Source organism: Phyllopteryx taeniolatus, chromosome 19 (genome assembly GCF_024500385.1).
Source record: "Phyllopteryx taeniolatus isolate TA_2022b chromosome 19, UOR_Ptae_1.2, whole genome shotgun sequence".
Lineage (NCBI taxonomy): Eukaryota > Metazoa > Chordata > Actinopteri > Syngnathiformes > Syngnathidae > Phyllopteryx > Phyllopteryx taeniolatus.
Genome location: NC_084520.1, coordinates 3243744 through 3270707, shown reverse-complemented (window position 1 = coordinate 3270707; position 26964 = coordinate 3243744). Strand labels below are relative to the sequence as shown.

The window sequence follows — 26964 nt, the reverse complement described above, 5'->3', positions numbered from 1 at the left end:
GAGTGTCCCTCCAATCTTTTGGTCGGGGAAGGAGTCTTTTGAAGACAGGAATCAAGATTTGACGGGAAGCTGCTAATTAGGTTAAGGTCCACTTGACGTACACCAGGCATTGTCCTAGACGCCGTCTCACAACAGGGCAGCGTGGAGGAGTGGGAATTCTCAGGTGGTCACGAGTCTCTGTGACGCCTCAAAGTTGCGGCGTCCATGTCCGCTACAACCGTAATTATTGGAAAACTAGTCATTTTCATAGCAAAATACAGTATGTTTTATATTAATACAGTACTTCACTTTTTAAATAATTTCCTGCAATACTCTCAAATGTTTAATTTGAAATTATATTTTATTAGTGTCTAAATCCTTACAGTCAACACGGACATATTGTTCACAGAATGGGGGTGATTAAATGTAGTATGAAGTGTGAAGGATATTGATAGTGCAGTAGGGTATTTCCATGCTTATTGCTTACTATTTGTGGTAATTTCTTTATAAAGGGGTAGAAAACTGGTTTATTGAAGAAACTAGTCATGTACTGGAGGTTCAGGTCGTACAATTCGGAATGCCACAATTTTGCTTCAGAAAAATACGGCTCTACATATAGTGGCACAGACATAGAATTGTGACTGCACGTGGAGCTACTCCTCACAGTTGTGGCTGCATTGTAGTAGTTTCATCATGGACAGTAACTGGTTTGTCAGAAACAGGTATATATCGAGTGCTATAATTAGTTTTTATTTATTTAGGCTACTGTAAATTAGGTGTGCAAAGACGTGTTATACAGACAGTGTTGGGGAGTAACTAATTACATGTAAATAATTTACATAATCCCTGCGACTGACTGGTGACCAATACAGGGTGGAGTCTGCCTTTCGCCCGAAGTCAGCTGGGATAGGCTGCAGCGCCCTGCGACCCTAACCAGGATAAGCGGTGTTGAAAATGGATGAATGGATGGACTTTACCTAATGGTGGACGACTGGTTAGAACATCTGCCTCACAGTTCTTGGTACCGGGGTTCAAATCCCCACCGCGCCTGTGTGGAGTTTGCATGTTCTCCCCATGCCTGAGTGGGTTTTCTCCGGGCAATCCGGTTTCCTCCCACATCCCAAAAACATGTGTGGTAGGTTGATTGAAGACTCTAAATTGCCCGTAGGTGTGAATGTGAGTGCGAATGGTTGTTTGTTTGTATGTGCCCTGCGATTGGCTGGCGACCGGTTCAGGGTGTACCCCGGCTCCTGCCCGAAGATAGCTAGGATAGGCTCCAGCAGCCCGTGACCCTAGTGAGGATAAGTGGTAAGGAAAATGGATGGATGGAGTTTCCATAATTTAATTACAAAATCTATGTAATTGTAATCCATTACATTACTGGGCGAAAATTTGCAATTAAATTACTATTGCTTTTGGAAATTTCCATGATTAGAATTTTAGTTACATTTGAAAAATAGCTGCAAATGCTCAGATTTTTTTTCATATCGTTTCCTTTTTCTAAAACTGACGCTTGTGATTGCCTCTCTGTGGTCATGTGCCATTCTGTTATAGTCTCAAACGTGACTCGTGACCTCGAAGCGCCCCCTTGTGTTGCAATGTATTAGTTTGTTTGAGATTTTGAAAAGGTTAGACTCATTGTCACACTTTTGAACAAATAAAAGAACATTGACTTTTAAACAGCTTCATCTGTATAATTTTGGGGAAAAAATTGTACGGAACATTCACTTATCTGGTTCGTCATATGAAGCTATATTGTCTAAATTGTGCACAATTGTCATTAGGTCAACATGGTATGGTATGGTGGTTTTCAACATGCTGTACACATATACATGTATATGTAATGTATACAGTATATGTACAGTATCCACAATGTAAAAAAACATGTTTTTCATGAGGTATTTACATTTCATAATGTTCTGTTATTAGTTTATTATTTGAGTAAAGAAAAAGATGTGGTTAATTCCAATAATCTATTATTTTAATCTACAACCCCAATTCCAATGAAGTTGGGACATTGTGTTAAACATAAATAAAAACAGAATACAATGATTTGCAAATCATGTTCGACCTATATTTAATGGAATGCACTACAAAGACAAAGATATTTAATGTTCAAACTGATAAACTTGATTGTTTTTAGCAAATAATCGTTAACTTAGAATTTTATGGCTCCAACACGTTCCAAAAAAGCTGGGACAGGTGGGAAAAAAGACTGAGAAAGTTGAGGAATCAACACCTCTTTGGAACATCTCACAAGTGATCAGGCTAATTGGGAACAGGTGGGTAACATTATTGGGTATAAAAGGAGCTTCGCTGAATTGGTCAGTCATTCGCAAGCAAAGATGGGGCGAGGTTCACCTCTTTGTGAACAAGTCCGTGAGAAAATAGTCAAACAGTTTAAGGGCAATATTCCTCAATGTACAATTGCAAGGAATTTAGGGATTTCATCATCTACGGTCAATAATATCATCAAAAGGTTAAGAGAATCTGGAGAAATCACTGCACGTAACTGGCAAGGCCGAAAACCGACATTGAATGCCCGTGACCTTCGATCCCTCAGACGGCACTGCATCAAAAACTGACATCAATATGTAAAGGATATCACCACATGGGCTCAAGAACACTTCAGAAAACCAATGTCAGTAAATATAGTTCGGCGCTACATCCGTAATTGCAACTTGAAACTCTACTATGCAAAGCAAAAGCCATTTATCAACAACACCCAGAAACGCCACCAGCTTCTCTGAGCCCGAGCTCATTTAAGATGGACTGATGAAAAGTGGAAAAGTGTTCCTTGGTCTGACAAGTCCACATTTCAAATTGTTTTTGGAAATTGTGGACGTCGTGTCCTCCGGGCCAAAGAGGAAAAGAACCATCCGGACTGTTATGGACGCAAAGTTCAAAAGCCAGCATCTGTGATAGTATGGGGCTGTGTTAGTGCCAATGGCATGGGTAACTTACACATCTGTAAAGGCACCATTAATGCTGAAATGTACATACAGGTTTTGGAGAAACATATGCTGCCATCCAAGCAACGTCTTTTTCATGGACACCCCTGCTTATTTCAGCAAGACAATGCCAAACCACATTCAAGTCACAACAGTAAAAGAGTGCGGGTACTTGACTGGCCTGCCTGCAGTCCAGACCTGTCTCCCATTGAAAATGTGTGGAGCATTATGAAGCGTAAAATACGACAACGAAGACCCCGGACTGTAGAACAGCTGAAGCTGTTCATCAAGCAAGAATGGGAAAGAATTCCACCTACAAAGCTTCAACAATTTGTGTCCTCAGTTCTCAAACGTTTATTGAATGTTGTTAAAAGAAAAGGTGATGTAACACAGTGGTAAACATGACCCTGTCCCAGCTTTTTTGGAATGTGATGCAGCCAAAATTCTAAGTTAATGATTATTTTCTAAAAACAATGAAGTTTATCAGTTTTAACATTAAATATCTTGTCTTTGTAGTGTATTCAATTAAATATAGGTCGAACATGATTTGCAAATCATTGTATTCTGTTTTTATTTATGCTTAACACAACGTCCCAACTTCATTGGAATTGGGTTGCACTTATTTTTTTAGGAAATAGCCAAGGTTTCAATTGATCCATTCATTTGTAAAAGAGTAATCAAAATGTAATCAAATATATTAGTTATATTACTTTGAGAAAGTAATTGAAATAGTAACACTACTATTATATTTTCAAAAGGGTAACTTGTCATTTTAACGAACTACATTTCCAAAGTGTTCTTCCCAACACTGTACATAGATAATTCACACAAAATGATTTGATATCGCCCCCAGATAAAACATGGTATTTGTGATAACATATTCCATTTGTCTGCTTAAAAAACTTAATCACAGGCAAAAAAAAAATTCAGCACAGCAGAAACACAATACACCCACCATATCTGCTGAGGCAGTACATTTGTTAAATCCTAAAAAATCAAGTTAGTCGTGAAATTACCAAGCTCGTAAAGTATGAGATGTTGGTATTTCTCCATAAATCCGATTTGAGTTTTATATCTCCTGTATGTATGGCTGCTTGTGTCCTTGTGTCAGTTAGTCATCACCTCATACTTGTTTGTGGCACAGGCAGCACAAAATCATGCAAGACCCTGTAGATTGTGGCAATTTTTAGGTGTGCTGAAAATGGTAAGAGGCATTCCAGTTTAAGAAAAGACAATCCATTCCAACAATAAACTCGCATCTAAATTACACACACAGCGAACACTACAATATGTACTTTATAACACTGGAACAGTGGTAACAAAAGGTGATGCACGTTTTTATGTAAATTTACGATCATTTCCATTTTAATGACCCTGAAAGTGTGAATTATTTTTTTTTCTCCCTGCAAGATTATTGTTTGACAATGACTCAGATTACAGTTTCTGGCTAATGTTTTGTAGACTCCCAGGTTGAACGGATGTCAGCATGTGAGTTCAAGAATTTAACCTTTTGCTCTCAGCGAAAGAAAAAAAAACACTATAAGTTTGCAAAATTTACAGTTGGTCATTAGCAAGGCACCAGGCAGTGCCATACACATACAGGATTATGGTCGAGTTTCACATTTTTCTTATGAGGACTATCACTGTTACTTGTGCTGTGCATTGCTTGACTCGCGACATCAGTTTTACAGTTGCATGCATTTGGAATATATATACAGTCAACAGCAACCACTAAGCATCAAGAGTTGATCAAAAACTCAGCTTTTACAATGTTAAGAGGTCTGTAAATAATAAGATTTTTTTCCCCCTGACCTGGTTTGCCCTGATTCCGATGGACTTCTAGCGCAACAGGTCAAACAGGTAAGCTCCAGGATCTGTGAGCTTCCTTTGATGATGATCTCAGATCATCACATGCCTCTGAGCAGACCATCAACCCTTATTAGGTGCCTGTTCAGAGCAAGTACATGTTACGATGCACATTCTACTTCTACATCTTATACTTGCAGCTTCTCCTCCTAGATCTACATTTCGTATCCCAAGGGGAGCAAAACATTTGCAAAATATGCATCCCCACTGTGTGGGGTGTATTATTGCACAGAAATAACACAATCCATTCCAGGTGACCGGTCGACCTCTGATTTGTTCGAATTTAGAAGATGAACTGGAAGAAAAAAGATGAAATAACATATTTAATTAATAAGCTACTGTGCTATTTCTTCTATAGACTTCACTTTCAAGTTTCCTGCAAAACATTTCAGCTCTTTGCAATGCAAGATTTAAGGCAGTCATTCATACAGTATTTGGCTTAAATTTCTGCACTTATGGGTCTGAAAATGTTAATGCTCTTTTGCAGCCGAACCACAAGTGGATAACACTGCTTTTGGGATTGTTATATATTAAATCATATAGTGTAGCTATATTATGCTATTTCGGAGGAGTCACTCCATATCTTCCGGATGTTTAAATAAGCAGTCTGCCATTCAAAGCATACCAAGAGCACATCTATACCTCAATTAAGTTACTCTATTGAGTTCCGTATAACTCCTAGCGTATGAATACTTTGCAGATTTAAGAAGAATGGTCTTGTCACACACTTATGTTATTGTAGTTTCTCCAGCAGTGATTTACTCTGGCTCAGCGCCATTTGTTTAAGAAAACCACTTACTGTTGGTGGTCCTGTGGCTATCCAGTCACCCACAGATAATATTGCATTTATTTATACCCTCATGGGCAAAAAGTAATGCACACCTCAATTTATAGATTTGGTTTTGAGACATATGTAGTTATCGTTGCCAAAACAACTAGAGGCATTAATCTGAGCCTGATCGTGCTGTGGGGAAAAGATTTCGAATGTTGAGTTAATTCAAGACCCGACAGCAAGACAACTTGCTTTGGGGAAATAATCTGTTTACGAGCTGACTGCAACTGGCATTCAGAAACTTTGTTCCACGGTCAAATTGAATTTGTTTTATGCTCTCACACAATGGTGTAAAAAAGAAAAAGATGCAGAGCTTAAAGACTGGTGAGTACAACAAGGAGAAAAGTGAGTCCAGTTTTATTGCTGAGGCCTTGCTCTGACGTGTTTGTGGGGTGGGTCACATGAATTTAATGAACAGAAGTTTTTAAGTTTTAGCTCACTCTTGATAAATAGTACAGCACATACTACATCGCAAACAAGAGTGTTCTTGCTATTAACCAATTACAATACTGTACTATAGTGTATATGTATCAAGTTCAGTGGAAATGATGTACAAGGAGCAGAGGTTGCAGTGCACAACTATAGATCCGGCGGGCATTGTTTTCTTTCTTTCCAATAAGTATTTTATAGTTAATACAGAAGAGTGATTCAAATGTGCTCATTTGCTCTGTTTTCTTCTCTGTCTGACGTATAAAGCATTTGCCATCATTTTCAAGTATAAGTACTGCTTTTGTTTGGGTCTGAACGTAGAGCTGAGCAGCTGCTACTCATTGTTTGTCATATTTAGCAGGTGTGGATCTAGGGGGGACCTGGGGCCACTGCCCCACCCCCCCACCCCACAAATCCTTCATCATCCATTCATTATTTGCCCAGCAAACCAAAAAGGCTGTTTCCCTTCAACCTTATTTAAGGTAAACACAATTTATTTTTAGGCGGCACGACTGGTTAGAGCGTCAGCCTCACAGTTCTGAGGACCCGGGTTCAATCCCCGGTCCCGCCTGTGTGGAGTTTGCATGTTCTCCCCGTGCCTGCGTGGGTTTTCTCCGGGCACTTCGGTTTCCTCCCACATCCCAAAAACATGCATTAATTGGAGACTCTAAATTGCCCGTAGGCATGACTGTGTGTGCGAATGGTTGTTTGTTCCTATGTGCCCTGCGATTGGCTGGCAACCAGTTCAGGGTGTACCCCGCCTCCTGCCCGATGACAGCTGGGATAGGCTCCAGCACGCCCGCGACCCTAGTGTGGAGTAGCGGCTCAGAAAATGGATATATATTTTTAAAAAGTTTTAATCAATTGGTGACAAATATCAAACAGAAATACCAAACTTTCAGAGTATCTAGTAAAGCTTTCCTATGACGTCACACACCGCCATCTTGGATAGACTTTTTATATCCACAGTTTAAAGCCTAAAAATATTCCAGCTCAATCTCTTCGGGTCAGCGGTAGTCACTCGCATTATGCCACCCGGCAGTATCCTGGTCACAACTATTTACAAACATTCTGAACTGGCCTGCAGTGTATATTTTTTATGTTTCAGACCTCGGCTTCACAACATTTTCCTGAACTGGGCAACATTAAATTTTTATTGTAAAGCCCTGTATAGTATAGTATAGTATAGTATAGTATAGTATAGTACAGCCTAGTATTGGATACCATAGTATACTGTACTATATACAGTAAAAAAAAAACAAAAAAAAAACTCAATGGATATAAATAGACAGGAACCTGAAAACACGCCATACTAAAAGCTTTTTCACAAAAACTATCTTCATGAATAGAATTTTTTAGCTCATGTGAATGTACTTTTAGGATAGGTCGCCATCTGGTGGTAACATCTAAATATTATATTCAATTGGTTTTGTACTTAACTGCACAACCAGAGTAATAACGTTGGTACAGAATAGAATATGAGCATTTGTGCCCATCTTTGTGGTTAGTCTGTTATTTAGCCAGCTTTACATGAAACTCCAGAGCAAAATTGGACTTGTGAATGACTACAGGCCTGTCGCCTTGACATCTGTGGTCATGAAGTCCTTTGAACGTCTCATGCTGGAGCACCGCAAGGGCGTCACAGGTCCCCTGCTGGACCCCCTGCAGTTTGCCTACCAGGCAAACAGGTCTGCGGATGATGCAGTCAACATGGGACTGCACTTCATCCTAGAACACCTCGACAGCGCAGGGACCTACGCGAGGATCCTGTTCGTGGACTTCAGCTCAACATTCAACACCATCAACCCTGAACTCCTTTCCTCCAAGCTTCTCCAGCTCAGCGTCTCACCTGCCATCTGCCAGTGGATTTACAGCTTCCTGACGGGCAGGACACAGCAGGTGAGGCTGGGGGAGACCACCTCATCCACACGCAGCATCAGCACTGGGGAGCCCAAAGGTTGTGTCCTCTCTCCACTGCTCTTCTCTCTCTACATGAACGACTGCACCTCAACACACCCGGCTGTCAAAATCCTGAAGTTTGCAGATGACACCACTATCATCGGCCTCATCAAGGACGGTGACGAGTCTGCATATCGGCAGGAAGTGGAGCGGCTGGAGCTGTGGTGCGGCCAACACAACCTGGAGCTGAACACGCTCAAGACTGTAGAGATGATTGTGGACTTCAGGAGGCATCCTTCGCCACAGTAGCTCCACAAACCTTTTACAACGGATTGGAATATTAACGAAGTTTCCACCCGACGACTCTTGTTGACGGACAGTGGTCTCTCTGTCAGTCATCTTAACGACTGTCATTTTGCATTCCAAAAGTGCTAGCCTCGTAGCATGAATTGATGAAGCCTGCTCGGATTTGGTTGGAAGTTTGAATAACGTCCCAGGAAGGTCTAAGCTTACGTGTCATTAAAATGCAGAATCACACGCTCACACAAACATTTGGAATTCTAAATGACTGCTTATACATTTCAGAGTTAGAATATCTGAACATTGCAATGTCAATGTGAGAAACGGACAGAAGATCATTTGAGAAGAACTGGAGATCAAATGGCTTGAGGATTTAATTTCTGAATTCATTTTTAATAAAAATGGATACAGATTTTTGTCACACATAAAAAGGTTCACAATCACTGATTTAAAATGTATTTTACAGGAAAAAACGACATTGAGCATCTCTTTATATTATCGTGACCCCCTCAGAAACCAGATGGCTACCTATAAATAAAATCGACCTGTATTTGGTATGAAAGTAAGACTTTACCAAACTAAAAATAGTACCAACCTAATAAGACACCAGTGTCTAACAACACTTATTTTGTGTTCACAGTAGGCAAACCACACAAGGGTTATAAAGAGCACTTGTGAAGAGAGTAGGTGTTGACGTCTACTCTCCTCTGTATGTGACAATATTCTTATCGGTCTCATGAATTTTTATTTCATAGAGGACGTTAGGTGCAATGGCCTTCATCATGTTGTTCCATATGTAAACAGCCAGGTTCTCAGTCGTGCTAAAAAACAGAAAAAAAAGAAGTTAGTAGCAATCGTAGTAATGAAAAGACAAATTCAAATCAAACGTACATGATAGGCTGCATCTCATCTCTTATTTGCAACACTCCTCACTCCATGGAGGAGCTATAATCAAGGACATGCAGTCCTGATTTGTTTCATTGTGTTGATCATATTAATTCGAGAGAAACGAGAAAAATAAGCATAAAGTGGACATTTAAGCCACAGAGAAAATTCATTTGTGACACACGTCATGTTCAATCTCCATGAAATGACGGCATTGAGGATCAAATGTCTCATTTCGCCAAACATTTGGTTTGTAGAAACCCTAACCCAAATAATGAAATGAGATCTACACAAAGTTCATACAATGGTGTTTGACAACATTTTAAAAAGCAGAGCACAGCACAAATCATAAATGGTTCTTTAATAACAGAGTTGTGTATAGTAGCCAAATACTATACTCAAGTAAGAGTACTGTTACTTTATAATAATATGACTCAAGTAAAAGTAGTCCTCCAAATATTTACTTGAGTAAGAGTAAGAAAAAACTACTCAAGTAGGGTAACTCGTGAGTAACTTCTGATTTTAAAAAAAAAAAATGTCAGAGCATGAACGTCAAATAAAATTTAAAAATAATAATATATGGGAATCCGCAGGCACCTGACAAAACTGTTGTTTATCAGAGTCTGTAAAGTAAACGCTCACGCGGCTTTTTATTTTTCCGCAAAATGAGTTTGATAGGCCCATGAGGGTTTTTTTCTTATTGGTGAAGTGGAGTCAAATGACACTTGTGATGGAAGTCAATGATGAAGTCTAAAAATACATCGCACTTGCAATAATGGTGAAATAAAAGTATAGCGAGCGGCATGTTGATCATTGGAACGGAGAACAAGTATCAATTCTTTTCCACATAAATACCCAAGTTAAAGTAAAAAGTATGGTTTATTCAAACTACTCTCCCAAGTACATATTATCCAAAATGTTACTTGAGTAAATGTAACGGAGTAAATGTAGACCGTTAATACCCACCTCTGTTTAATAGTCACCATTGTCTGAACAGAAGTAGGCTATACTTTGGCATACCTGGCAGTATTGGCAAAATACGGGACATCCTTATCCAGGTTCTTATGATCAAGTGGAATCATGATGACTTCCTGAAAACGGAATAGATCCCGAAAATTACATTCTGCTTTATATTGTAGGTCTCATATTTCACATTATTAAAATATTTAAAAATCCAAATTTAATGTTTTTTTTTAAGCAGGACTTCACAAAGACAATAAAACCAATTCCCATTTTACACAGGGTTGACACAGCAAAAAGCCATTACATTTGCGTTAAGCATCACAATAAAGGAGTGTTACTATTCTTAACTCTTTTCACTTTACTCTTTTCAATTTATGACTTCTGAGAGTAAACAAGTCCCCAAGAGAAGTTAGTACGTATTTCTGTACTTTGTCTCGTCATATTTTGACTTTCATAACATTCGATCACAAGTTTTTTCAGAACAATGAATTGCTACATGGTGATATCACCGAAATATTGCCACGATATTATATACACACAACTTCTCCTCTTTAGTTCTCACAGTATGATCGTGCGAGTATCAACTTGTTGCTTGAAAAAAGTGTCAAAAAACAACAACAACCAAAAAAAAACATGCTTATTAATTCATAGCATATGTATTTCAAAATTTCACTATAATGTTTACAATCTGTGGCACGGTGGACGACTGGTTAGAGCGTCTGCCTCACAGTTCTGAGGACCAGGGTTCAATCCCCGGCCCTGCCTGTGTGGAGTTTGCATGTTTTCCCCGTGCCTGCGTGGGTTTTCTCCGGGCACTCCGGTTTCCTCCCACATCCCAAAAACATGCATGGTAGGTTAATTGAAGACGCTAAATTGCCCGTAGGTGTGAATGTGAGTGCGAATGTTTGTTTGTTTGTATGTGCCCTGCAATTGGCTGGCAACCAGTTCAGGGTGTACCCCGCCTCCTGCCCGATGATAGCTGGGATAGGCTCCAGCACTCCCGCGACCCTAGTGAGGAGAAGCGGCTCAGAAAATGGATGGATGGATGGATGTTTACAATCTATCAATTCATTTGAAACTCACCCATGGTCATATGGCTAGCCAATTTGTCGACCCGTTTTCTCCAGGCACACGACCGAGTGACTTTTCAGCCTTGTACTCTGTGTTCTTATAAACCATAGCAAATACATTAGCTTAATTTTTCTAGCAGACCGCCCTCAAAGGCGTGTCTGTGCATGTGCAGTCTTGACCTATCGCACTAATGTCACAGTAGTTATTTTCACGTTCATGAACAAAGTTCAGGTGATGCTTTTGTTACTTTCAATGTATAACTACACAATGCCATTTACATTACTCCTGATGCATTTAATCCAATCACTATACTGAAGTAGGATATTACATTGCACTAGAAGGTGCAATTTGAATGCTGAAATGGTGGTTGAAATCATGTAGAATGTTATTGAATCTTGTTGAATAATTTAGAATGATGCAGAATAATGTGGAATGATATTGAATGAAGTTGAATAGTGAGAAGTTAGAATGGTTTCAAACGGTGGAGAAATGTTGAAGGATGAGGGAATAATGTATAACGTGTTCTAATATGGGAATTTTGGGTCAAATAGGAAGAAAAGTTCGGTTGAAAAAGTGAAATTTTGGGTGGGTAAAAATGTTCAATTTCGGGGTTTATTTAGAAATGTGAAATTTGGGGAACGGGAGCTGTTCGTTCGCAGGTTTGCTTGAATGAGCTGAACACGTAGAAGTAGAAACGGTGCGAATCGGTTGCAAAATAAGGAAACTATAGCTAAATGTAGACCTTGTGTTATTGTGGGTAAAATGTGGGTATTTTAGTGTTGTACAGTGCAGAATGTGGGTAATGTGGGAATGAGGGGAATGTGGAAAACATCTAGTAAGTGGAATGGTTTGAATTGGTGAAAAAATGTGGAAGCAGGGGGGAACAAGGCAGAATAGAATGAAATGAGGGAGAATGGAGGTGTTTTAACAATAAAATGTGAAATGTGTGTGGAAAAAAAAAAGAATGTGGGTAATACGGGAATGTGGGGAATATGGGGAATGTGGAAAACGTAGTAAGTGGAATGGTTTGCATTGGTGAAGAAATGTGGAAGCAGAGGGGAACAAGGCAGAATAGAGTGGAATGGGGGAGAATGTGGGTGTTTTAACAGTAAAATGTGGCTGAAAAATGTGGAATGTGGGTAACATGGGAATGTGTTTTGAAGAAGTTCTGAATGTTTTAAAAGTGAAAGAGAATGATGTGAAAGTATTTTGTTGAAAGTTTCATTGGGAATGAATGGGATTTTTTTTGGGTGTAAAATGTGGAATTGTGGGTAATATTTCCCTTAGAAAAATAAAAGGCGTGAATTTTTTTAACACGAAGTTGGAACGGTGTAAATCGGATGAAAAATGTGGAAGGAGTAGCGCGCCGAAAAAGTGTGGAAAATAAAATATAATAATAATAATAAATTTTTCGGTGGAGAATAACTGTGTGAATGCCTTCAGCATTCACACAATTATTCAAACATAACAGATGAATGAAGTGTGAGTTATTTTACTGCTGCAGCATTTAACCCATTCACTTTACTGCAGTAGGATTTTACAATATTTAAACATTTGCATGCTCATCCACCAACTAGTGTTGGTGCTTTTGTTAGTTTCAATTATTTTCTACTTCACATGCCATCATTTTTAATCCAAAACTATAAATGTACAACATTATACAGTCAGATTCTCTGAATTACTGTTACATGAAAGTTACATAAAGTAACAAAAGTCACCTATCAAGATGGCACCTACCCGTGTGGACGCCTCGGTTACGTGCTCTCTAGTAATTGTCTATTTTTTTGTGTTTTTCGTTCGTCTTTGGAGACATTACGCGACTCACTTACACAAGGTAAGACTTGCTAAACATCAGGGACGTTCCGCCACCCTGTGCTTTACGGAGACATGGCTTTGTGAGGCTGTCCCCGACGGCGCTGTAATGCTTCCCGACTTCCATCTTCACCGGGCAGACTGCGTCATGGAGTTATTGGGGAAAACAAATGCTTCTATATCAATGAAAAATGGCGTACAGACGTCACGGAGCTCCACCCCCACTGCAGCTCGCATGTAGAGTCTCTGTTTTTGAACTGTAAGCCATTCTTCTCGCCTCGTGAGTTCGCATCTTTCATTCTTGCCGGTGTTTACATTCCGCCCCAAGCTATCAGGAATGCCGCACTGCTAACACTAGCTGAATAAGTAAACGAAATTGGAAAAAAAACACCCAGACTCACCCCTTATTATTCTCGGGGACTTTAACAAAGCTAAACTCAACCACGAAATCCCTAAATACAAGCAGCACTTTGACTGTCCTACCAGGGAAAAAAGAAAGATAGAACTTCAAAGATGTCTTGACTGCATGGACTGGAGTGTCTTTGAAAATTCAGCTGGCACACTGAATGAATATACGGACAATGTCACATTCTATATCAGTTTCTGTGAAGATGTGTGTGTACCAGCAAAGTCATTTCGCACGTTCAACAACAACAAACCGTGGTTTACTGCCAAACTTAAGCAACTTCGCCAGGCTAAAGGGGACACATATTGAAGTGGGGATAGGGCCCTGTATAATTGCGCTAGAAACCAGCTGACTAAAGAAATTATCATTGCAAAGAGAAACTATGCAGTAAAGTTAGAAAAACAGTTTACCGCTAACGACTCTAAAACAGTCTGGCATGCATTAGAATCGCTAACCAATTACAAGCGACCAACCCCCCAAGCTGAGAACAATAAAAGACTAGCCGACAACTTGAACACTTTCTACTACAGATTTGAAAAGGACACTTTCACACCCCACACCCACCCAGCCGCACCAACGATCACCAGCACACCCGTGACTTCTGCGTTAACCATCCACGAAAAGGATGTGAGACGTATCTTCAAACAAGAAAAGATTAATAAAGCGGCGGGCCCCGACTTTGTCTCCCCATCCTGCCTCAAAGTCTGCGCAGACTAGCTCGCTCCAGTCTTCACACAGATCTTCAATAGATCTCTAGAACTGTGCAACATACCATCCTGTTTCAAATGCTCCACCATCATCCCAGTCCCCAAGAAACCTGCAATCTCGGGTCTGAATGACGACAGGCCTGTCGCCTTGACATCTGTGGGCATGAAGTCTTTTGAACGTTTCGTGCTGGACCACCTCAAGAGTGTCACAGGTCCCCTGCTGGACCCCCTGCAGTTTGCCTACCGAGCAAACAGGTCTGCGGATGACGCAGTCAACATGGGACTGCACGTCATCCTAGAACACCTCGGCGGCGCGGGGACCTACGCGAGGATCCTGTTCGTGGACTTCAGCTCTGCGTTCAACACCATCATCCCCGAACTCCTCTCCTCCAAGCTTCTCCAGCTCAGCGTCTCGCCTGCCTCTATTGATGCTGACAATAAATTAAAAATCTAGTTAATAGCATAAGTAGCCTTAACAGGTTTTTGAAGTAACTTTGAATTATATTGGCGCAACTTATGTATGTGGAGAAAGGGTTGGAGACCTTGGAATTCCTGAAGCTTATGTATGAAAGTCTCATGATCTCGCTTTCACCCTAAGGGAAGGAGGGATGCACGCATGCCCGTACACATTGTCCATCACAGCCTCAGTGAGGTACAGCCTCATCCAAAACTTAAGTCCAAAACGAACTCAATGGATCCCTTACCCTGAGTCAAGCGTGTGACTAGACCTTGTCTGGTTTGTCTGTTTATTGACCACCCAGGTGGCATGGGAACAAGGGGTTTTCATGCAGGAATTAATATTTTTGTTACAAGCGAACCCTTGAGGTCGCTAGAGAATTTAAGGCACTATATTTTTGATTGTAAGAACACAGAGAACAAGGATGAAATGAATATCGTACTGCGGAGAGAGAGAGCGGAATAATTGCATTAGGAGTAATGTATATGACATTGTGTAGATAGATACATTGAAGATAACAAAAGCATCACCCGTAATTTGTTAATGAACGTGAAAAGAAATGTTTAAATATTGTGTCATCAGTGTCTTAGGTCAAAGACTGAGCATGCGCAGACACACCTTTGAGGGCGGTCCTGTAGAAAAATTAAGATGATGCATTTGCTATGGTTTATAAGAACACGGAATACAAGGATAAAATTTCACTCAGTCGAAACACCTGGAGACAACCTGTTGACATATTGGTTAGCCGTATGACCATGGGTAAGTTTCAAGCGAATTGATAGAATATAAAAATTATCACAAACTTTTTAGATATGTACAGTATGCTGTGGATTAACAAGCAAGTGGGGTATTTTTAAATTTTAAGAATATGGTCTTTACCAGTTTTATATGAAGAGTACCATCACAACATGTTTATGGGAATGGATGGAAACATCAGTAGTATTGTGTAGATATACTGTACATTTAAACTGTCACAAAGCATAATCCGTAATTTCTTAATTAACATGAGAATGAATGTTTAAAATTGTGCAAATTCAGTGCATTTAGGTCAAAGACTGCATATACCCTGACACCCCACTTTGAGGGTGGTCAGCTAAAAAATTGGTTGCTAATTGGAAATGTGACTAACACCCCCTAACGGAAGAACTGTAGAGGTGCAGGTGTGTGCTCTGTTTGCATGCTACTATATGGATAGACGATGACATCACTGTGACGGGTCAAGACTGAGCATGTCTCGACATGCCTTTACTGGAGTTCACATGACAATATATGATTGTTTTGAAGAACATGTTTATTGACATAAACAGACCCGCCTCTGATGATGTGGGAACAAGGGATTTTCACATGGGAAGATAATGAATCTTTCTGACACAAGTGAATCTTTGAGATCTGTGTTATATCAACAGGGTCCTTGGGGCATGGCTGAGAACATGTGGGGGTGAGGTGTGAGGCTGTGACTGGAAGTGAAGGGGCACCGCTTGGGGGCCCACTTGGGGGTCCACTGGGGTTAAAGGGGCCCCATGCAGGTGGTAGGGGTCTATAGAGTTTCCGGTGGGGGCCCTCTTGGGGACTTGTTCACTCCCAGAAGTCGTCTATTGACAAGTGTGTTATCAATCTATCTCCAGGTGTTTGGACAGGTGACTGGTTGTGAGGGACCCCATTGGGGGACCTTAGGTACCTGTCTATTCCCTAAGGGCGTAAATAATTTTCCTGGGAATTCCAGTGGGGAGTTTCCACCGTCACTTCCGGTTTCCGGTCTGATTTCTGGTAACAACCGGTGAGAGCACATCCGGTAACGTCATATCAGACAACAACACGTCCGGCAACAACCGATGACGTCAAATCCAGTGACGTCACTTCCAGTTTCCAGCTAGACTTCTGACAATCACAACACTTCCGGCGACGGTCAGGGCCATTGACGTCACTTCCGGCCATAAATCACCATCCATTATGTTGTCATTTGCTGAATACTACCATCACTAACTGAAGCAAGTTTTAGTTCTTCTGTTGACCTTACCTCTATACACCTCTTCAAGTCGGTCAGGTTCATTATCATACCGGTGGTATGATCAATCTATATAAAAACACACATGCACATAGGATAGTTAAACCTAGACTGTCCTATGTTAAAAATTTGATTTGTATTGATATTTTTTTTCAAATTAAGTAGTAATGTAATAATGCAGCCCTATGGGGGGCACAAGTCAGTGCAAACTGTAGGCCGGTCCCAAGCCCGGATAAATGCAGAGGGTTGCGTCAGGAAGGGCATCCGGCTTAAAACCTTGCCAAACAAATATGAGCGTTCATCCAAAGAATTCCATACCGGATCGGTCGTGGCCCGGGTTAACAACATCCGCCACCGGCGCCGTCAACCTGCAGGGCGCTGTTGGAAATTCAGCTACTGTCGGTCGAAGTCGAAGTCAAAGAAGAAGTAGAAGAAGAAGAGGTGGAAAGCGGGTTCTTCGGCAGAAAGAGAAGAGGAAAACACAGAGCCTAGAACTGAATGTGGGGACTTTGAATGTTGGGACTATGACAGGAAAATCTCGGGAGTTGGTTGACATGATGATTAGGAGAAAGGTTGATATATTGTGTGTCCAGGAGACCAGGTGGAAAGGCAGTAAGGCTAGAAGTTTAGGGGCAGGGTTTAAATTATTTTACCATGGTGTAGATGGGAAGAGAAATGGAGTCGGGGTTATTTTAAAAGAAGAGTTGGCTAAGAATGTCTTGGAGGTGAAAAGAGTATCAGATCGAGTGATGAGGCTGAAATTTGAAATTGAGGGGGTTATGTGTAATGTGATTAGTGGCTATGCCCCACAGATAGGATGTGACCTAGAGGTGAAAGAGAAATTCTGGAAGGAGCTAGATGATGTAGTTCTGAGCATCCCAGACAGAGAGAGAGTCGTAATTGGTGCAGATTGTAATGGACATGTTGGTGAAGGTAATAGGGGTGATGAAGAAGTGATTGGTAAGTACGGCATCCAGGAAAGGAACTTGGAGGGACAGATGGTGGTAGACTTTGCAACAAGGATGCAAATGGCTGTAGTAAACACTTTTTTCCAGTAGGGTGACCTACAAGACCGGAGGTAGAAGCACACAGGTGGATTACATCTTGTGCAGACGATGTAATCTGAAGGAGGTTACCAACTGTAAGGTCGTGGTAGGGGAGAGTGTGGCTAGACAGCATAGGATGGTGGTGTGTAAGATGACTCTGGTGGTGGGGAGGAAGATTAGGAAGACAAAGGCAGAGAAGAGAACCATGTGGTGGATGCTGAGACAGGACGAGTCTTGTGCAGCTTTTCGGGAAGAGGTGATACAGGCTCTCGGTGGACGGGAAGAGCTTCCAGAAGACTGGACCACTGCAGCCAAGGTGATCAGAGAAGCAGGCAGGAGAGTACTTGGTGTATCTTCTGGCAGGAAAGGAGAGAAGGAGACTTGGTGGTGGAACCTCACAGTACAGGAAATCATACAAGGAAAACGGTTAGCTAAGAAGAAGTGGGACACTGAGAGGACTGAGGAGAGGCGAAAGGAATACATTGAGATGCGACACAGGGCAAAGGTAGAGGTGGCAAAGGCAAAACAAGAGGCATATGATGACATGTATGGCAGGTTGGACACTAAAGAAGGAGAAAAGGATCTATACAGGCTGGACAGACAGAGGGATAGAGATGGGAAGGATGTGCAGCTGGTTAGGGTGATTAAGGATAGAGATGGAAATATGTTGACTGGTGCCAGCAGTGTGCTAGGTAGATGGAAAGAATACTTCGAGGAGTTGATGAATGAGAAATGATAGAGAAGGGAGAGTAGAAGAGGCAAGTGTGGTGGACCAGGAAGTGGCAATGATTAGTAAGGGGGAAGTTAGAAAGGCATTAAAGAGAATGAAAAATGGAAAGGCAGTTGGTCCTGATGACATTCCTGTGGAGGTATGGAAGCATCTAGGAGAGGTGGCTGTGGAGTTTTTGACCAGCTTGTTCAATAGAATTCTAGTGCGTGAGAAGATGCCTGAGGAATTGAGGAAAAGTGTACTGGTACCCATTTTTAAGAACAAAGGTGATGTGCAGAGCTGTGGCAACTATAGAGGAATAAAGTTGATGAGCCACACAATGAAGTTATGGGAAAGAGTAGTGGAGGCTAGACTCAGGACAGAAGTGAGTATTTGCGAGCAACAGTATGGTTTCATGCCTAGAAAGAGTACCACAGATGCATTATTTGCCTTGAGGATGTTGATGGAAAAGTACAGAAAAGGTCAGAAGGAGCTACATTGTGTCTTTGTAGATCTAGAGAAAGCCTATGACAGAGTACCCAGAGAGGAACTGTGGTACTGCATGCGGAAGTCCGAAGTGGCAGAGAAGAATGTTAGAATAATACAGGACATGTACGAGGGCAGCAGAACAGTGGTGAGGTGTGCTGTCGGTGTGACAGAAGAATTTAAGGTGGACGTGGGACTGCATCAGGGATCAGCCCTGAGCCCCTTCCTTTTTGCAGTGGTGATGGATAGGCTGACAGATGAGGTTAGACTGGAATCCCCGTGGACCATGATGTTTGCAGATGACATTGTGATCTGCAGTGAAAGCAGGGAGCAGCTGGAGGAACAGTTAGAAAGATGGAGGCATGCACTGGAAAGAAGAGGAATGAAGATTAGCCGAAGTAAAACAGAATATATGTGCATGAATGAGAGGGGTGGTGGGGGAAGAATGAGGCTACAGGGAGAAGAGATGGCAAGGGTAGAGGACTTTAAATACTTGGGGTCAACCGTCCAGAGCAATGGTGAGTGTGGTCAGGAAGTGAAGAAACGGGTCCAAGCAGGTTGGAACGGGTGGAGGAAGGTGTCAGGTGTGTTACGTGACAGAAGAGTCTCTGCTAGGATGAAGGGCAAAGTTTATAAAACAGTGGTGAGGCCAGCCATGATGTATGGATTAGAGACAGTGGCACTGAAGAGAAAACAGGAAGCAGAGCTGGAGGTGGCGGAAATGAAGATGTTGAGGTTCGCTCTCGGAGTGACCAGGTTGGATAAAATTAGAAATGAGCTCATCAGAGGGACAGCCAAGGTTCGATGTTTTGGAGACAAAGTTAGAGAGAGCAGACTTCAATGGTTTGGACACGTCCAGAGGAGAGAGAGTGAGTATATTGGTAGAAGGATGATGAGGATGGAGCTGCCAGGCAAGAGAGCTAGAGGAAGACCAAAGAGAAGGTTGATGGATGTCGTGAGGGAAGACATGATGGCAGTTGGTGTTCGAGAGGAGGATGCAGGAGATAGGCTCTCATGGAAAAGGATGACGCGCTGTGGCGACCCCTAACGGGACAAGCCGAAAGGAAAAGAAGAAGAAGTAGTAATGTAATACGATATGGGACTATATTTTAGGCCTAAATTATTTGGCCGACTGGTTACCACATCTGCCTCACAGTTCTGGGGACCGGGGTTCAAATCCCGGCCCCGTCTGTGTGGCGTTTGCATGTTCTCCCTGTGCCTGGGTGGGTTATCTTCGGGCAGTCCGGTTTCCTCCCACATCCCAAAAACATGCGTGGTAGGTTGATTGAAGACTCTAAATTGCCCGTAGATGTGTATGTGAGTCCGAATGGTTGTTTGTTTCTATGTGCCCTGCGATTGGCTGGCGACCGGTTCAGGGTGTACCCCGCCTCCCGCCCAAAGATAGCTGGGATAGGCTCCAGCAGCCCGTGACCCTAGTGCGGATAAGCGGTAAAGAAAATGGATGGATGGATTATTTACCTGCATTTAGCAAGAAAACGACTAAGAAAATTGCTGAAACTACGAAAATGGTTTAAAAGTTTGATGGATACTAGTGATTAGAGAGCTGTCTTTTTTGAGGAAGAAATCCCAAAACTAATGAAAACAATAGTAGTTAAGGCTAAATTTACAAGAAAGTAGGAGAAAGAGGTCATGGGTTGATGGGTACAGATTGTCAAATGTCTTCCCCTGAAATGATTTTCAAGATAACAAAATAAGGATTTATCTGGCTCAAATTGTTAAGCAGCGGTTTCGGGGGCATGAGACATCAATTTTACACATCATAGACTCCACAACATAATCTTGTTGAAAGAATGTCAGATGTGCTCAAGAAGCCTGACGGAAAGTGTTAAGAAATGAATACAACTGAAAAATTTTGATGTGACAGTTTTGTCCGAGTAAAAGACGGAGCAACAAAATATTGTGTGCACCATTTTAATCATTTATCTTTTATATGTATTGTATAGGTCTGGCAGTATATGTTTATCACTGTAAATCCTTGTATGCTGGGCATAAAGTCTAATGGGAGGTTGGGGAAAAAAAGCCTTATACTCACCTTTCCACGCACGGTAACCTCCACTGCAGAAAGAATTAAGTTGTAGTTAATGATTGGGAAACAGTGTACTGCAAGGTTGAGTATAATAATAGGGGAATTGACTGTTAAGAATTTGGTTGATTGCGTGAAATGGATTGTTGGATAATAGTCTTAATAGTTTTGAAGTAACCGATGCAAAATATGCTGCACTACTTGTTCATTACAGTACTTGTTGATTTAGTCTCTACTAATTTGCTGTCTACAAAAGTCCAGCGCTTTGGGAAGAGCTCCACTATGGGAAAAACTCCTCCAGGGACCAATATTCCGCTGGCGTCGAAACAGGCGCTGAGAGCATTCAACAAGGTTCTTTCAACCCTTTATTTAATTCTCCCTATTGTAGTATATTTTGTCAAATTCCTGTCCCTCTCATCTCATCAATGTATAACACAATCCAAACTAATCAGCATTTGATGCCATTTGCACAATCACATCAAATCAGGGAGTAACTCAAAATAACTGCTGAGACTGAAACTGTTCACATTACCTAGTCCACATCTCTAAATATGCATGTTTACGTTCACAGATATGACATGCAACTGTAGCGAAGATTTCAAAACAAAAGCACATTATGACATCCATTATTATTTTTCTTGTATTCACTAAGTGATGACCTTTACCAGTTGTGCTGCTGCAAAGTAAAAACTCAACCAACCTTTGTAGTTGTGTCCATGGCCGTGAGGATTGTTACATTTCCCGTAGACCTTTATATTATCTTCATCGGTCAGATGAATGCTACAAAGGAGATGATAACCATGATTCATACAGTATAGTGTAGTCTACTTTCTAGGGTAAACAGAAAGCATGACATGGCAACAAGTTTCACAAGGTCTGCCTTTCAGGTACACCTCACCTTTGTTTTTCTTGCTTTTTTGTGCAAACACTTCACAGGAACCTGTTTTTAAAACTGCACTGAATATAAAAAGCCCCGACGACCAGCACCACTACTACTGCATAATTATAGTTGTTATCGAGAAACACTGTATGGGTCATTTTCATTTAATCATATAATTTAATCAATAACGGTAAAGACACGGGAAAAACAATAAATAAATAAAATCTAATTTTGCAACTTTTTTATGCTGCCTTGGTTTTGTTTTTGTAAATGTCACCCGTGCTGAAACAGCGATGCTTAAAGTCCTATTGAAGTTATTGATGATTTAGAATTCTAGGCATTCATAGTAAAGGCAATCCTTCTTGACAGAGGAAATGGAGGTGGCCCATTGAAATACAGTTCTTGTGTAACGGTTAAGACGAAAGTACATAACGGTAAAGACAAACCGCTTCATAAAAATTGCGTTAGACAATAGACGTGTTGCGCTTCAAACTCTTTGGATACAAGTCCATAAATGATGCTAAATACTCATTAAACCCATTACACTCTTGTTGTTATTCAATCACAGTAACGGTAAAATCATGCAATAGTTCTGACTAGGGTTGTGCTTCATTTGAATTTGACTGATTCCGGTTCCTTATTTCGATTCAGGTTCCAAACGATTCTCGATTCTTATGAACATCCATTTTCTTAGCAGCCCGCAGCATAGACTAAAATTAACATTTGACTCTGGGTTCTTTATAACCAGTATCAATATCAAACCTATGAACTAAAAGGCAATGTGTGTGGAACTAACCCAATTGACTTAATTTTAATTAATTAATGTTTCAGCTAAAAGTGAAATATAGCATTGTTAAAATCGTTATTTGGGACTGTTTTATCACGTCAAATGGTTTATACATTATGTACAAGTTTTAACTTGACTTTCTGTTTTAAGCTTGTAACCTTATTTTGGAGGGTACGCACCGGAACTCCACATTTTGGCACGGAAAGTAACTTCACACGGCACTCGTGATTTTTTTTATTTTTTTTTTAATGGATGGAACCAAATGCTATAAAACGTTGATAGCTTTCCTTACCCACCGATGTGGCACAAGGTTAGTGTTTGTGATACTGTGAGACAACGTTTATGTGAATTCTGTCCCAATTCCTTGTGACGTAAAGTTGTTACGGTGAAGTTTTAGCTCAATGTTAAGGTTTTTTTTTTCTGTCATAGGCTCTTACGTTGGTTTGAAGACTAAAATAAATGCTAAAAACCATCAGTGCAAATGTGCAAGCAACTGTTTACCTTGTTAGCTGTCTCAATGTTCCATCCATCCATCCCTCCATTTTCTGAGCCGCTTCTCCTCACTAGGGTCGCGGGCGTGCTGGAGCCTATCCCAGCTATAATCGGGCAGGAGGCAGGGTACACCCTGAACTGGTTGCCAGCCAATAGCAGGGCACATACAAACAAACAACCATTCACACTCACATGCACACCTACGGGCAATTTAGAGTTGTCAATTAACCTACCATGCATGTTTTTGGGATGTGGGAGGAAACCGGTGTGCCCGGAGAAAACCCACGCAGGCACGGGGAGAACATGCAAACTCCACACAGGCGGGGCCAGGGATTGAACCCCGGTCCTCAGAACTGTGAGTCAGACACTCTAACCAGTCGGTCACCGTGCCGCCTGTCTCAATGTTGGCATATTTTATTGTTTCACTCACCCAATTGACTGAGAGTTGACTTCACTGAAGCTCCGGGCGGTGTAGGCTTAGGCTCGTCAGACTACACACCATGAAAGCCTCCTTTGCACAATATAATCTTATTCCAAGTCTTGCACTGAGACGACTGGTCATCAATTTTTACAAAGTTAAACACACTTTTGGCCGCCGCCGCTGGGCTTCTTCGTTGGTTTTGACTGACGAGTATAGTACGTGGAAATTCTGGCGTAACATTGACCGCAATAATGACGTAGTTTTAAACCTACAATCAAGCCAGCCTCCACTCGTAAAGTAGCAGTTAAGCCAGCCGCCAATAATTTTGTTCATACTAGGCATTACGGTAATACATCGCCGACTCGCGGCGAAAGCCACCTTCAAAATAAAAGCTTATCAATAATACGGACGTCAATGCTCTTCGATTAAGGAATGAAACCAGCAACGTTAATATTGTTGAATCTTGAGATGCATTAAAAAATGCTGTTTATTTAATAGATTATGAAAAATAAATGGTAAATGGACTGCACTTATATAACGCTTTATCTACACCATCACAGTGCCCAAAGCGCTTTACAAAGCCTCACATTCACACACACATTCATAAACCAATGGGCGACTGCTGCCATGCAAGGCACTGCCAGGCCCACTGGGAGAAAATTAGGGTTCAGTGTCTTGCCCAAGGACACTTCGACATGCAGACGGACAGTCGTAGCAGGGATTCAAACCTGTTCTACCAACTGAGCCAAAGCCACCCAAAAATAGTCCCCTTGGTATCGCAAGACAAGTCCAGATCTGTGTGACAGACCACCAAGGACTCCACTAAAAGAGGTTTGATGAAGATCCGATATTCCATCCATCAATCCATTTTCTGAGCCGCTTCTCCTCACTAGGGTCGCGGGCGTGCTGGAGCCTATCCCAGCTATAATCGGGCAGGAGGCGGGGTACACCCTGAACTGGTTGCCAGCCAATCGCAGGGCACATACAAACAAACAACCATTTGCACTCACAGTCACACCTACTGGCAATTTAGAGTCTCCAATTAATGCATGTTTTTGGGATGTGGGAGGAAACCGGAGTGCCCGGAGAAAACCCACGCAGGTACGGGGAGAACATGCAAGATCTGATATTGTATTTCAAAATAAAAGTCTCTGAAAACTGCATATTTTGCTGTCATTACCCATGACTGAAAAAATCTGTTTAACAAAAATCTGTGAGATATCGCAACACCGGTCCAATTCTGAGGGACACTGCACAACCCCAGCTCTCCAACAAAAGAGGTCCCACCCAAAATAAAAGCCCCCTGAAATTGGCACTGTCATTACAACAGATTTAAAAAATTCCTTAAAAAAAAATCTGAGCTATCGCAACATCAGTCCAGTACTGGGGGATACTATACCACCCCAGGGGCCTCATGTACAAAGACTTCCTCCTAAAACATGGCGTACGCTCAAATCCAGAAAACGTCGTACGCACAAAAATATTTAGATGTATGAAACTGCGTACTCATGAATCCAAACACATTTCCTTCATACATTCCAATCACCGTGGAAATGAGCGCACATGTTGGAGTAGCCGACTCCTCCCTGTCCAGGCCAACATTTGAACATGCAAATCATATTTAAATGAACCCTGCACCTGAGATGCCGATCTCTGCATGATCAGAAAAAAAGGAAAATGAGCAAGGTAATGAAGAAAAAATTTTTTTCTGAATGTGAAGTTGCTCAATGAAGTGCAGGTACGCAAGAAAATCCTCTTTGGCACGCTGTCCTACGGCGTTAACAACACGTGAAAGAGGAGCGAATGGGACAGCGCGTGTGCGGCTGTCGATGCTGTGGAGACAGAATAGCGCGAATATGCTGACCTAAAAAAGAAGTGGTCAGGCATTAAGGTGGATGTGAAGCGCAGGACACCTGCCCACCGCTAAAGTGTGGCCAAAAAAATGCGGAAGAACCGGCGCGGAGGGCCTCAACCTGTTCGAGAAAAGAGAATCGCTACGATCATGGGTGACGCTGCTCTCTCAGGGGTGATGGGAGGACACATGGCTGACTATAATCACCCCACAAGGTTAATATCATGTATGTTTTAGAACTCATAACAAATGTGTTCATACAGTAAACTACACTCAGCCCTGTAAGATAAAGGTTCATGCATAAATGTTCAATGTGTGGTATTTGTAATAAATCTTTTGAATTCAAATAGAAGCACATCAGCATATCAAAGACGATATCAAAAACTTTAACACCTTTTTGATTACTCAATTTATTATTTTAATACACAGGAGAGGACACGTACACTGACAAAAAAAATCATGTTTTTTTTAGGGGAAGAGGGGTAAATTATGTCAATTTAAACACATTTTCATCATGTGCAACCGATGTACATGCTCAAATGAAGTAAATTCAAAGGACTCTTTTTTCAGTGCATGTGCTGGAGTCACGAAGCGATTGTGAGGGCAATAGGCGGCATAAATGATCGCCTCGATCAATTAATAGGTGTCCTCACAAATATCAGTGGTTCATTAAATACACTGTTTAACAATTGAATTCCCAGTCCTTGCCTCAATTGCATTGTTGAAATCAAATGTTGCCGGGCATGAATTGTTCGTCAGTGCTAATTATTCATGTGTCTCTGGTGTGCAGATTTATAAGAAAAGTTTCCCAGCATCACCTCTTAGTGTCGCCAAAGTACCAAAAACTGCAGAAATGTGCGTACGCCAGCCATGCAGTTGGCGTGAGGCACCGCACATTTCCACAGTCATGTCACTCTTGATACATCTGAACTTTGCCGGGAAAAAGAACGGACGCCACGTTTTTGTGCGTACGCACCTTTTGTACATGAGGCCCCAGAGGTCTCCAACAAAAGTGAAGAGCATTGACGTCCGTATTATTGGGAAGCTTTTATTTTGAAGGTGGCTTTCGCCGCGAGTTGGCGAACCATTAACGTAATGCCTAGTATGAACAAAATTAGGAGCGGCTGGCTTGACTGCTACTTTACTAGTAGAGGCTGGCTTGACCGCATTATTCGATCGTACGTTCCATGCTCGCGTAGTCCTAAACCTCCTTTTTAACCGTCACAGCTAAATCACTACCTCGTAACAGGGCGGCCAAGCAGACTAGCTAACTTCCTCAAAACCCTCAACCCTGTTTCTGAAGGACAACAACCGTACCTGTGCAGGCGGTGGCATGCGCTGAAACTCTGTACACGGGTGATGTACCCCATACGCTCCGTCATCCCGTTAGTAATGGCGGATCCGGTCATGTTCAGCTGGCAGCCGTACTGCGGATCATGACTATAAATGCTGCTGCCTGGAGCTCCCAGCCTCTCGTGACTCATCCAGCGTGACCATTGGTTTTAAAAGAGGCGTGCTTAAACGCTCACATGATGCATCACACATTCACAGCAATGCCTCTCCAGTCCTCCAGTCTCAGGACTAGAAAGTCTGCAGCTCCGGTAATTTCATTTAAAAGCTGTAATACTCCATAACTACAACTTCAAACTCTTGTGTGGTGTTCATTTGCATTAATGATACTCTAC

The 26964-nt window shown here is 41.6% G+C and overlaps 1 protein-coding gene across 2 annotated transcripts; it reads right to left on the bottom strand.

The window, feature by feature from the left end:
• Window positions 1-8612: 8612 nt before the first annotated feature.
• Window positions 8613-26792, bottom strand: pts (6-pyruvoyltetrahydropterin synthase). Of its 2 annotated transcripts, XM_061755931.1 has the most exons (6): window positions 26597-26790; window positions 21548-21627; window positions 20857-20879; window positions 16575-16631; window positions 10162-10232; window positions 8613-9077 (listed from the first exon to the last, which is right to left on the bottom strand). In XM_061755931.1, the coding sequence occupies exons 1-6, from the start codon at window positions 26761-26763 to the stop codon at window positions 8954-8956; spliced, it is 522 nt and encodes a 173-aa protein (XP_061611915.1). In that variant the 5' UTR covers window positions 26764-26790; the 3' UTR covers window positions 8613-8953. The 2 variants fall into 2 exon arrangements, with proteins under 2 accessions (XP_061611915.1, XP_061611916.1); XM_061755932.1 differs by lacking the exon at window positions 16575-16631 and having other exon boundaries at window positions 26597-26792.
• Window positions 26793-26964: the final 172 nt, after the last annotated feature.

Bases quoted from the DNA above. Each gene is read 5' to 3' on its own strand.
- pts (XM_061755931.1), bottom strand. From the start codon at position 26,763: ATGAGTCACGAGAGGCTGGGAGCTCCAGGCAGCAGCATTTATAGTCAT. The intron at 20,880-21,547 runs GTTGGTTGAGTT...TTCTTTCTGCAG, and splicing joins CCATGGACACAACTACAAAG to TGGAGGTTACCGTGCGTGGA. The intron at 10,233-16,574 runs GTAAGGTCAACA...TTCCGTTTTCAG, and splicing joins ACTTGAAGAGGTGTATAGAG to GAAGTCATCATGATTCCACT.